General features: G+C 37.6%; 1 protein-coding gene across 1 annotated transcript in view; it reads left to right on the top strand.

The window, feature by feature from the left end:
• LMCD1 (LIM and cysteine rich domains 1) overlaps positions 1-13,260 on the top strand; it is a 75,787-nt gene that overhangs the window by 34,548 nt on the left and 27,979 nt on the right. The window contains exon 3 of the mRNA XM_074198672.1: positions 9,322-9,577. Coding sequence (XP_074054773.1) covers positions 9,322-9,577 — 256 coding nt within the window. The remainder of the gene's footprint in view (positions 1-9,321; positions 9,578-13,260) is intronic.

The raw sequence follows: 13,260 nt of genomic DNA, 5'->3' as shown, positions 1-13,260 counted from the left end.
AACTGTTTATAAACCTTTTAAAGGCTTTGTATTGCCTAGTGCATTTCTATTCAATTCAATATGACAGATATATCTCTATTGATTAATTATGTACCAGATACCACATTAGGTGCTAAGGAAAGGAAGAAAGAAGGGAAAAAAGAAAGGGGGAGAGAGAGAGAGAGAGAGAGAGAGAGAGAGAGAGAGAGAGAGAGAGAGAGATAAGGGGAGGGAGGGAGGGAGTAGGGAAGGAAGGAAGGATAAAGAAAGGTAAGAAAGAAAGAAGGAAGGAGGGAGGGAGAAAAGAAAGAAAGAAAGAAAAAGAAAGAAAGAAAGAAAGAAAGAAAGAAAGAAAGAAAGAAAGAAGGAAGGAAGGAAGGAAGGAAGGAAGGAAGGAAGGAAGGAAGGAAGGAAGGAAGGGAGTCCCTCAAGTATCCCTTAAGAAGTTTACATTTTAACAGAAGTGTGGGAAAAGGATAAGGGAGGAAATAATATGCTAACTGATAACCAAATGCAAAATTTACACAAAACAAATAGAATAGAATTTTAGTGAGGGAAAGCAATAATTACTAAGGAAATCAGAAAAGAATGCCCTTGTCTTCATTAAATGGCTTCCTACCTTGTGTAGTTCTAGCTCTGGCTCTACCTCTTTCCCTAATTTTACTTCCAGCCAGAATTATACATAACTAAGAATGATATTGTCTTGGTCAGGTATAAAGCAAAGGGGCTACTTGGCATGAGTCAGCCAGGCAAAAGAAACATGCCCTTGGAAACTGAAGTTTCTATGTTGGGGAAAAATTTGGCACTGCTACAAAGTGGGGGAGTCAGGAGGAAGGACATTCTAAAAGAGAGTCCTAAAAATTTCAGTGCTCTTGGACAATTACTCTGGGCTCCATTTTATTTATGGTTCTGTTTCAAGCATCCTTTGATGAGTAGTGATTCTTGGAGGCAGCCACTCAGTCATCAAGCATTTATTTATTTATTTTATGCCAGACACTATATAAGATTGAGAATATAAAGAAAAAAAAAGATATGTCCCTGGTTTACCCATTTCAAATGGATAGATAGAACACAAATAGTGATGGACACATATATGTGCAGTGTCAATGAGATCTAATCTCAAAGGGAATAGCATGGAAAAAGAAAAGTGAATCTGCCAGGTCATCTTAGATTAAATTCAATCCAATAAGAGTGTATTGAGTTCCTTTTACTATTCTAGAAAACATGAAAACAAAGAGATTTATATACTCTCTCAGCTCTTATATGCCAGTGGGTAGTGTGTGTGTGTGTGTGTGTGTGTGTGTGTGTGTGTGTGTGTGTTGTTAGAGGAATCATTTGGAATAAGTGCCCCAACAACTAGGCAGGTTACTATATACAAAATATAGAGAAAGTAAATTTCGGTGGGGAAAGAATACTAGTGTCTAGAGAGATAAGGAAAACTTAGAGGTTTTCTATATAGAAGGAAGTTAGCAGTTCTAAGCAGTAGAGGTGAAGAAGAACATTCCAAACATGGACATGAGTTAAAGTCTGTTAAGAAAGCACCAAAGCTAAAAAAAAAATAAGATCAGAGGCTCTTAAAATGCATTTAGTCCATAACAGCCTCTACCTCCAAACACCAAGGCAAAAGAGAAGACCAGAAAAGATTTCCCCTTCCTCAACCCACTCTGTTAGCCCTTTGGGTTACTAATTTTTCTCTTCAATGTTATCATGAATATTTATGTGAATCTGGATAGAAATGGCAAGGAGAGGAGGTATTGGTACCTAATGTGATTTTTTTTTTATCCCCTTGGGTTGGTTTACCCTAAGGTTAGCCTTTCTTGACTGACAGTGATGCGATATATGGACTATGTTGTTAATATATGCTGAGTAGGCGCATTGGACAAGGGGTTCTCCAGAGCATACAAAAATAATCGTGATACATGATATGCACATGCCTCTCTTAAAGTCCTTCCCTGGTGCCTCATGGCCTAGAAATGACCCTAGGTTCTTGAAGACCAAAGAGCAAAATTCCTGGTGGAATTCCTCTCTCATTAGAGAGTTTTTCAATATAGACCTAGGAGTTTGGTTCAATTCAAAATATTTATCAAATGCTTCTTATGAGTCAGAATAAGCATATATAAACTGTTTGAGAACCAATCTAGGTAAATTAGAAAACACTATGAAGCAAATAGTTGATTTCTTTGCATGACTTGATTTTTTGAAATCATCTATAAGAATCATATCATGGAGGGTTTAGAATCTACCTCTGTATTCACACTAAAGAAATCATAGATCTTCAAAATTATGGAATTAATTATAAATGCACAGGGCATTTCAAACACTTTCAGATGTATATAGTTTTACCTCACTGGGATAGATGGCATTAAGTCCTTTCTATTTGTGAGGAAATCACTTGGAATTTCATTCATATAATATCTCAAATTCAGAAACTCAGAATCAAATTGAACTCAAAAGAGAATTCAATCCACCTGACCTTGAAAAATGCTACTCTTCCAGATTTTCCTCTTTCTTTTAAAAGCATCACAATCCATTCAGTCACTCAGATTCACAATCTCAGGCATCTTTCTTCCTTGCTTTCTATAATCAATCAGTTGCCAAATCTTGTGAGAATCTACTTTCCTCAACATTTCTGCCATTCATCCTCTTTTCTACATTCACATGGCCCTCATATCTTGCTAGAATATTGCAGTATTTTCCTGTTTTGTCTCCATTTCTAGTCTCTTTCTTCTCATAACTTCAATTTACTGCACTGACATATTTGTTTTAGAGAGAGAGAGACTCATGTTAGGGAAACAGAAGGAAGAGAGTAAGTGTTTGGATAATACATAGTTTGTGTTGGGCTCTGCACTAAGTAATTTTTACACACGTTATTTTATTTAATACTCACAACAATTTTGCAAAGTAGATGCTATTATTATTATTATTCCCATTTTACAGTTTAGGAAACAGGCAGAGATTAAGGGATTTACCCAGGGTCACACAATATCTGAGGTCCCATTTGAACTCATGACTTTTAGCTTCCAGGCATAGTGCTCTATTCACTGAGCCATCAGCTTCCTGGGCTAACCTATATTTGAACCAAATTGGCATTTTATTTCTACTAAAATCCCATTTTGAAGTTTTGTGTTGAGTTCTTGAAGTCTAGGCCAGTAGAGGATAACTTTGGTGGATCTACCAAAGATTAAAGGATTCAAGAAAAAATCTTGTTGATGCACTTCACTTGTTTTGGAAAGACTCACCTTAGAAGGTTAAGTGGTTATGTGATTTTTAGAGACAGTACCCACACTAATTAAGTGACCTTATCTATTGAAGTTTGATGGAATTCCAATTCTAGGGAGTCACAGCAGAGTAGAGAGCTGTGCCCAAAGTCAGGAAAGCCTTGGGTTTAAATCCCATCTTATGACAGATTCTGGATGAGAGATCCCAGACAAGTCCTTTGACCTTTTCCTATCCCCAAAACTGTCTAAGAATAGAAATTTCAGAAAAAGTTCAAGAGCTTCATTGGTGGAGGGAATTGTTCCACTGGGATTCCCTACCCAAAGGTTATTTTAAAAAAACACTTTAAAACTAGCCCTAAGGGACCTCCTGCTAGGTTAGCAAATAATACTATGATTAATGATGATGATAACATATGATTTTATGTGGAATTTTACCTACCTACTTTCATTTGAGTCTCATAATGACCTTGAAAAGAAAATATTTCAGGCATTACTTATCCCTATTTCGCAGGAGGGAAAAAAATTCAAGCAACTCCTTTCACATCCAAATCATGGGAATAAGGAGCTAGGTCTAAATAATTAAATTGAATAGATTAACCTAATGAACTTGAACCCTAGAATGATGAAGTTGAAAGTGATTGACTGAGGTCACATGGTAATGAGATGGTCAATGGCAAGGCTTGGACTCCCAATCCAGTGTCATTTCTATTCCTTTATCTCTACTCACCTTGTCCTCTTAGAATCTCGTTCCTGCAGGGCTCAGCTCAATTGATGATTGTATAATGAGTGATGGTCATACTCAATTATATTATTAATTACATACTTATACTATTAAGCTTATAATTAGTTACATAATTGTAATTGACAAGAAATTATATTAATGAATTAATGAATGGCGCTAGTTATGGTAGTGTAATTGTTTATTATTATTATTATTATTGTTGTCGTTGTTGTTATTTAAGGTTAGCGTAGACCTGTAAGGTTTTCAAAGCGCTTTACAAATAGTAACTCATTTGATCCTCACAATTTTCCAGGTAAGAAGAAGCAAAGAAAAGTCAAATGATTTGCCCGGGGCCACACAGTTCATAATCACACAGCTGTGATAGAAATATCTTTTCTCCTATACAGGACTGCCAAGATGTTGTGAAGTTGATCGTTGGTGTTTCCCCTTGCCCACCTTATGAAGGCCTTTTCTCAACACCTTGATTGTAGGCGATTAGCCAAGATTAGAAACAAACTTATCTAATATCCCTTTCCAAGGTCATAGAACTCAAAGCTAGAAAATATTTTAGTGATCATCGAAGGCAACCATATACTTCTCATTGTATTAATTAGTAAATTAAGGTTCAGAGATATTAAATCACCAGGCTCCTAAGGTTCTTTCCCCTCTCCATTCCATCCCCCCATAGAGCTGCTAATAATGCCATCAGCTTAACAGATTTGATCATGTCACTCCCAGGCTCAAGAAACTCCTATAGCTCCCTGTTGTCTCTAGGATAAACATAAATAAACTCCTCTGTCTGACATTTGAAGTCTTTCCCAACCTGGCTGCCACTTCTCTTTTAGGTCTTATTATGTATGACTCTCCTTCCTACACTCTAAGGTCTAGCCCAACTGGGATTTTTGCTGTTTCTATTTCTGGGCCTTGAGTTGGCCCTTCCCTTGCCTGGACTGTTCTCCCCACCTCCGCCTCTTAGACTCTCGTGTTTCCTTCCAAGCTCAGCTGCAGTACCACCCTCTGCATGAATTCTTTCTCAAACCCCCAGATGTGTTCTCCCTCTCAAAATCAAGTATTTACTTTACATCCTGTCTGCACTTATTTATGTGATAGTTATAATCCCTGATGGAATAATAGAATGAAAGTTCCTTGAGTAAAGGGATTCTTTTTTTCCCACTTTTGGCTTTGTATATCTAGGTCCTAGGATAGTTCCTGGCACATTTTATCAATGTTTGGTGATTGATTTATTATCCAGGGTCACCCAGCTAATGCATAGTATAACCAGGTTTCAAACATAGGTCTTCTGACTTCAGATCTGGTAATTTACACAATATACCATGGTCTCCCAACAATATGAAAAATATAAAATGAAAGGAAGAGACCAGGTGATCTTTAAGGTCTCCTCCAGCTCGAAGGGACCTAGATAGTACAATAGATAGAGCAAATACTGGAACCAGTAAGACAAGGTCAAATCCAGCCTCAGACATTTCCTAGCTCTGTGACCCTGGAAAGATCACATAGCCTCTATTGGTCTTACTTTCTTCACTTGTGAAATAGGGATGATAATAAAAGCAATTACTTCCCAGGATTTTTGTGAGAATCAAATGAACTATTTATACAGTGCATATGAGAGTGTTAGGCATTCCGAAGTCACTTACGAAATTCCTGTTTCCTTTCCTCCCAACCCACTTCAATTTCTCCTCTTTTTGTGTTCCCAGAGCTTAGTACAGTGTCTGGCACAAGTAAGCATTTAATAAATATTAATTGACTAACTGATTGTTTTGTTCAGTCTTATTTCCCATTACATTCTCTCCCATGCTTAATGTTTCAACAAAAGTGTATAACTCACTGTTCCTCCAATATGACCCAATATGATGTGTGCATAAATTGTCCTTACTTGTTTAACAGCAATAAGATGGCAAATCTGGGGATTTGTTTACCTTTTTAATCTACCTTAGTACCTACTATAGGACCTGGTAGAGAGTGAAAACTTAATGGTAGTTTATTGAAAAGATGAAGTTTTTAAAAGTCCCTAAATGTGGTTTACTGTAGCTCCAATGACACCATCTACTCCTGTCTTGACTTATAAAAATGATTGTCATCAAACTAGCTTATAGGTCAAGCAAACATTCAGAAAGTTCAGGTCTCAGTACAAAAATTGATTAGTATCAATTCTAGTTTTTCAAAATGATTTGGAGATATGGAAGCCACAGCCATAGATTTAGAGATGGGAGGGACCTCAAAGGTCATGGAATCCAGTTCCTACCCTACACAAATTTTTCATGTGAAGGAATTGAAGTTAAATGAGAGTCAAAGATTTGTCTACACAGTCATTAAGTGTAAGAGGCAGGATTTGAACCCATATCTTCCTGTTGAATATCTGCTAAGATACATTGCCTCCTGAACAAAAGCCAAAAAGGCAATGAAGGCAGACAAAGACAGTTGTTTGGGAGCTGAATCTGTAGCACACAGGATGAAAAAAAAAAAAGATACAGACTTGGGGCAAACACAAATTTCCTTGTCTCTGGAACTTACAGTCTAGCCAGTTTGCTATAAAGGTGAATTCTTAATTCACAGGGAAATATGACTCCAGAATATAGGATTGAAGGATTTCCTTAGTGTGAATACTTTCATAGTATGTATATCAAAAGGGGTTGGGGTTTCCTAAGCATGAGGACGATTTCTAATTTTATTTAATTTTAGCCTTCATTTAAAATCATTCTAGCCTTAGCATTCTACATACCTAGGACTTATTTAGACATCAGTGGAAGGAGAAAATCCCAGATGATGAAAGAGGAGAGTAGGAAATTAGAGAACAGGGACATACGCATACAAAGTATGAGGATTGTACAGCAACTGTTTGTTTTTAAGCGGGGTTTTTTTTTTTTTGGAGGCAATGGGGCTCAGTGGCTTGCTCAAGGCCACACAGCTAGGTAATTATTAAGTGTCTGAGGCCAGATTTAAACTCAGGTATGTACTCCTGATTCCAGGGCCAGTGCTCTATGCACTGTACCACCTAGCCACCCCTTATTAAATGTTTTTTAAGTGTTCAAAAAAAGTCACAGTGTTCAAAAAAGCGATAAAAGATAGTTGCTTCCCTCAAGGTGCTTACAATCTACTGGAGAATCTTATAATCCAGCTGGGTTGAAGAGATTAAATAATTTTTTCATTTTCAAAATATCTTCTAGGAAATGAGTCACTTGACTGAATAACCAGCTAACACAGTAAAGGTCAAAAAAAAATTTATTAGGGAATTGAAGATAGGCACGAACATTTCTAACATCTAGGTGATATTGGAAGAGCAACAGATATTTGGCCCTTCATTTTACAGATGAGGGAATGAAGAACCAAAGAGGCCTAGAATCTAATTTTCTCCATTTCATTTTCTTTTTCCTATGCCAAACTTCTGCCATGTCCCTTCAGTATAGCCAAGCCTTTCCTAGAATTATGAGACAATATGCTATGCAATATAATTGCTAAACTCAATTTGCATTCTCTTCATTTCTTAATAGACTTATAGAAATTAAAATTCATAGGATGTTAGCCCAACTCAGTCTCGGCAGCTTGATCTGTATCCTTACAATATGAAACTTGCATAATCCAAAATGACGTTTACTGATCTTCTGAGGAGAGGAGATAGAGAGGAATGGAAAGGAGATCTCATACCAGTTCTACTCCAGCTGGGATACCTTCAGCAATCTATTTGCCTTCTCTAGGCCTCATGTCTATAAATGACAAGGGTGGCTCTTCAGGGGTCTTTCCGACACCCCAAAATTCCACAGCTAGATATAAAACCAAGTCTGCTCTTTATTCATGTAAAGGAGATGCCATCAAAGATGAAGGATGGGAACAAGCGATTTTTCCCTTTAAGAAGCTGTCACAAAGTATAATTTTCCAAAAAATAAGTTTTCCTTCAGAAACCCTCTCAAGAGAAGGAATAATAGAATACCTGAAGTTATTCTGCCATCCCCCTGCCCCATGTCTCTGCTCTCCCCTCAAATCCCTACCATTTCCCACTGTATTCCTACCTTCCCCCTTATATCCCTGCCATTTCCTCTGTATTTTTGACATCCTCTGTGTCCTTGCCATCCCCCTTGGGTCTCTCCCCACTCCCTCTCCTTTCCCTTTCTATATGTAAGATTGAGTGATGGAGTCACCCTAGGCTTCCTTGTTCATGTGAAAGAGCAGTACTATAAGAGAAACATAAATATGAAATGCACTTTGAAACAAAAACTGTTTGCCAAGCATGATGGAACCCACCTATAATCCCAGCTACTGAAGGCTCCTGAAGCTGATGATCTCATGAGCTAGGCATACAAAGAGCTCTGCTGTTCACGTAGCTGTATTGAGTTCAGCATTAATATAACGAGACTCTGGGAGTCTGAGGGGATTACCTCAGTCCAAGTGAAAAATAAAACACAATTGCTTAGTTGCTGATCAGTGATGACCTCCCCTTAATTGAACTAGCTCTTAATATGTAAAAGCTAAGTCTATCTCCAAAGAGCCTTTCAAAGGGAATGATTTTCCTACTATCACATAGTAACAATATGTGGATAACTAAATTTGGCCTACATACTTTAAAGTTGCCGTATATCACAGTGAACTCTGTTCAAGACAAGTATCAAAATTTAAGTGGCACACACACAATACATGCACATATACACACACACATACACACACAATACACATACACACACATACACAAACACAATACACACACACACACACACACACACACACAAACACAGCCTTCATGTTCTTCTCCCCAAGTCAAGTCAGACTTCATCCATCTTATTATCTCCTGCTAAGCTTCTAGTCTTCTAATAGATTTCCTTTCCTCTGGGTGCTGTCCACTCTTTCCCAAGAAACTTCACAGCCTCCCTCCTCAAAAGTGCACTCTCAAAGCCAAATATACAAGTGTTTGGTTGTGACAGGGCCCATAAATATTGGGAGAAATTCCTAGGAGCATCTTTTTAATGAATGAGCCATCCTTTATCATCGCAGGGTACAATAATCAGCTGTTGGGTTTCGGGTTGGTTTTTGTTGCTGTTGTTTGGTTTTGTTTTAGTTTTTTTTGGCAGAAGAAGAAAAGTGGAGTGGTGTGTGTGCGTGTTGGGGCAGGGATATTCTCTCTTTCCCCATGGGAAAGTAGCAAAAATCTGTCTCATTTTCTACATTACCAGAATATTTTTTGCAGAAATATCATGCCAGCTTTTTCCCAAATAAGGTTTTGGTCCTTCACAATCACAAAGGCGGCTCCTTGTCTAGGGTCATAATCTGATCCTGCCGCTAACCTTTCCAAGGAACTTAAGTTAAACTTTGAGTTTTTGAAAGAGCAAATGCTTCCCTAGTCCAAGACAAGAGATGATCTCATTTGTCCCACTATCCTCCCCTCCCCCCACACAGGAAAATATGCAAGTCATGTAAATGCAGCTATGAAGATCACAGCCTGAGCTCTGAAATGGAAGATGATCGGAAAATTGGCCGCTTGCTGACAGATTCCAAATACTCCACCCTCACAGCCCGAATCAAAGGTGGAGACGGCATCCGTATCTACAAGAGGAACCGGATGATTATGACCAACCCTATTGCAACAGGGAAGGATCCCACCTTTGATACCATCACATATGAATGGGCTCCTCCAGGATTGACTCAGAAACTGGTAAGTGCATCTTGGGAAAGCACTCACCTCCAGGGTCCCTGAATTTGAGAGGTTGCTGCTTGAGGACATGCCTTTCTTCTGTTCAAATATCACATCCAAATAATATTTCCTGTTATATAATAGAGTGATATTCAACAATATAATATAGTGATGTTCATCATCTAGAGACACAGGACAGAAGAGATGTTTGATCATGGGCAATGCCCTAAATGTTAATTTTCTGTATAATGACAGGATTATATAGAGTGGTACCTGAAGTCCTTTCTAGTCTGCAACCTATGACCTTTTACCTATTCATTCCCCTAATTGGCCAAAAAATCCAGTTCAATTCAATTCAACAAATATTTATTAAGTATCTGCTCCTATCTGAGGCACTTTGCTAGGTGGTAGAGATATGAAAACACGTTTCTGCTCTCAAAGAGCTTACATTCTTCTGGGAAAATATGACATTTAGACAAATGGATGAGGGCAAGTGTGAGCAGCAAATTGATATATGGCAGAAAGTACTGAAAAACAGAAGCAGCATCAGATCAGAAAGAAGGCTGGCAGGTTACACTGAGGCTCAGATTCTTCCATTTGTTAATAGAAAGTGCATCTAAGAATTTGGAAATGGAGGAGATCTCAACAACTAGGTAGTCACACTGTGTACCACACTTACCAAGGAATAATGCAGCCTCTGCTTGAAAATTTTCAAAAAGAGAAATTTTCCCCACCCCATCTCTTGAGATGGTCCAATCCATTTTGGGATGGCTGAAACTGTTAGATAGTTTTGATTTTTGTCTCCTCCTTAACCCAAGATCAAACCTAAATTTGCCTCTTCACAAATTCTATCAACTGCTCCTGGATCTAACCTTCTTCTTGGACCAAGCAAAATTAATTTTAATTTCTCTTCCAGAGGATAGATATGCAGGTGCTTAAGTTCATCCCATTCAAGCCAAGTCCTCCCATCTCCTTGCTTAAATGTCCAGTTCTTTTAATGATCCCAATATGTTTTACACTTAGAATCCTTCATCAACCTGATTGCCTTACTCTGGATGCTCTAGACTTTGGGTAAAGCACTCCACCTACTCTCCTCTGTTACCCCCAGTGTAAAATGAGGGAGTTGAACTAAATAATACTGAATATTCCTCATTTACAAATTCCTAATCCACAATACTGTTTATCTACTATTTTTATGTTTCATAACCCAAATGCTTCACTTAGGGCAGTTTAGTTGTATGAAAACCTAGATATGTATGCCCTACTTATGTGCCACCATGGAAAAGTTTGATGACCACTTGCTGGGCATGTTATACAAAGGATTATTGTTTAGGTACAGGTTGGTCTAGATGGCAGCTGAGATCACTTAGGAATCAGATAGTCAATAGTTTTTTAAAAGACTTTCAATTTGGAAACTTCCTGTGCAATGATTTCTAAGATTCTTTAATGTATTAAACACATCCTTCCTTTGGTTTGCAATTTTTAAAAAGATTTTTAATCAGCATTTTCCCCAAGTAGATGTTTGTACTTTTTATTTTATTCCTCTTGAATTTATCTTACCTTTCAATAAACTGCTTTCTTGAAAGCATTTCATTTCATTTCTGATTCTTGGATCATAAATATAAGCATACCTTGGAAGACCAATAGCAGAGTTCAAAATATGATTTTGTTATAAAAAACAAAAGATGTAAAGGATTTTAGAAATTATTTATTCCAACCCTCACATTTTACAGATGAGAAAACAGAGACTCAGAATATGATTAAGCTACATAGGCTTATATAGCTGAATATTGACAGAGCTGGGATTAGAATCCAGATGTCTGAACTCCCAATTCAATGTTCCTTCCACTATAGCATTCCTAACAAGCATGCTATTCTAAATTTGTACTTCCAGGTTTCTTTTACAGTTTAAACTAAACTGGTTCATTCATTTCTTTGTCTCTGCTGAAACCATTATTGATGACTGATAGTCTGAGCATGTTGAATGTCATGACTCAGCAGTTAAGTCTATAGACCCACAGATTGTCCATTTTCCCTCAGTAAATCATCAAATAATACCTCCTGCATCTGGGATTGCATTTCTGGCTCCTCTTTAGAGTGACCTTTAGAACACATCTGAATTCATTCATTACTTAAAGGGTCAGTCTGAACTGTCCTAAAGTTACCCTGTGGCCTCTCTGTTAATAAAACAAATATTAGTCATCCAATTTTAATACGCACTCTTAAGATGGAAGTGAAATTGATGTGTTCTTTAACTTAACACATGATCAGTGATTTTTTTTTGCCTTTAAAGGAAATGTATATAGAAAACTTGGCTATAATTAAAAGACCTTGATAGGACCCTGAGATTAGCTCCTTACCAATAGTGTAATCTTGGACATAGCAATTCCCCTCTCTAGGACTCAGTTTCATCTCCAAAATGAAGAAGTCAGACTATATTCTCTTTAAAGATTCAGGAATAGAGTCCAGGTTTCCAATATTTTACTCCTGATCCACCATGCAGAGGACAAAATAGAGTTTGTTTTCTTTTTACTGAGACTAGGTTTACATGAATGCAATAACATTCTCTCCCACAAATTGGTATGTGGTTGTGGTTGACAAGTTCACAGAAAATGTGATCTCATGACCTGAACATCATTCACTCTGAATTCTTACCTACGCAGCCAAAGGTTATGAGCCGTGCTCCAACTGGTCTTGAGCACATAATGTTCTCATTTCCTAGTCCTAACATCACCCTCACGCAAAAGGCCATTTTATTACCCATCAACAATATAACTGACTCTTATAAAGTGCCAACTTTGAGAGAGAACTTTGGGAGATAAAGTGATAGACAAGACATCATTCTTCGAAGAACTGTTCCTCAAGTAGGGAGATGAATGTGAAAGATGACTGCAAAAAAGAGATAACAAAAGTCTAGGAGAGTTCTGAGAGGAAAAGGGGCTGAAAACATTATCCTCAAATAGTGCTTGTTCATTGACAATATCACAGTAGAGATAAAGCCATGGTGGAAAGAACATTGAATTTGGAGTTAAAGAAAAAAGGGATTCAAATTCTGTCTCATACACATATTAGCATTGTGACTGGGGACAAAGATAAATAAAATCACTTCTCAGAACATTAGCATTCTATTCTGTAAAATAGGAATGATAATATTGTACTATTTATATCATATCTTTATTGTTAAGAAAATGCTTTGCAAATCTTAAAGCATTATATAAATATGAATTATAAATAGGACACAGATCTGATGACCAGAAATTGCCCCAGTCTTCTGGATAAAAACTTTTTAACAGCTCAACTGTTCCCTTCCTATCATCCAAGGCATTTCTTCCAGTCTACTCCCATACATATTTCCTCGCTTGGCAAAGTTCCTGCACTGCCCTCTCCCTCTATCACTGATCTTGACTCTGACTTTCTGACACTTTACCCATTATTCAGATTGACCCACGGATAGCAGAACTAAAAGCCAGTTTGTGTATATCATCTCTGTCATTCACTATCTGGGTGACCTTAGACAAGACACTGACCCTCTCTAGACCTCAGTTTCCTGAATCTTAAAATGAGGTTGGTGTGGAAGAGTACATAAAGTCCACCAAGATCACTTGATAGGTAAAATTATTTGCCAGTGGTCACTCAATCAGTATATGCCAAAGGCAAGGATTGAACTCAGTGCTTTCTAATTGCAAAACCAACCTTTTGTCCAC

Source organism: Macrotis lagotis, chromosome 8 (genome assembly GCF_037893015.1).
Source record: "Macrotis lagotis isolate mMagLag1 chromosome 8, bilby.v1.9.chrom.fasta, whole genome shotgun sequence".
Lineage (NCBI taxonomy): Eukaryota > Metazoa > Chordata > Mammalia > Peramelemorphia > Peramelidae > Macrotis > Macrotis lagotis.
This window is presented reverse-complemented; position numbering and strand designations above follow the sequence as displayed.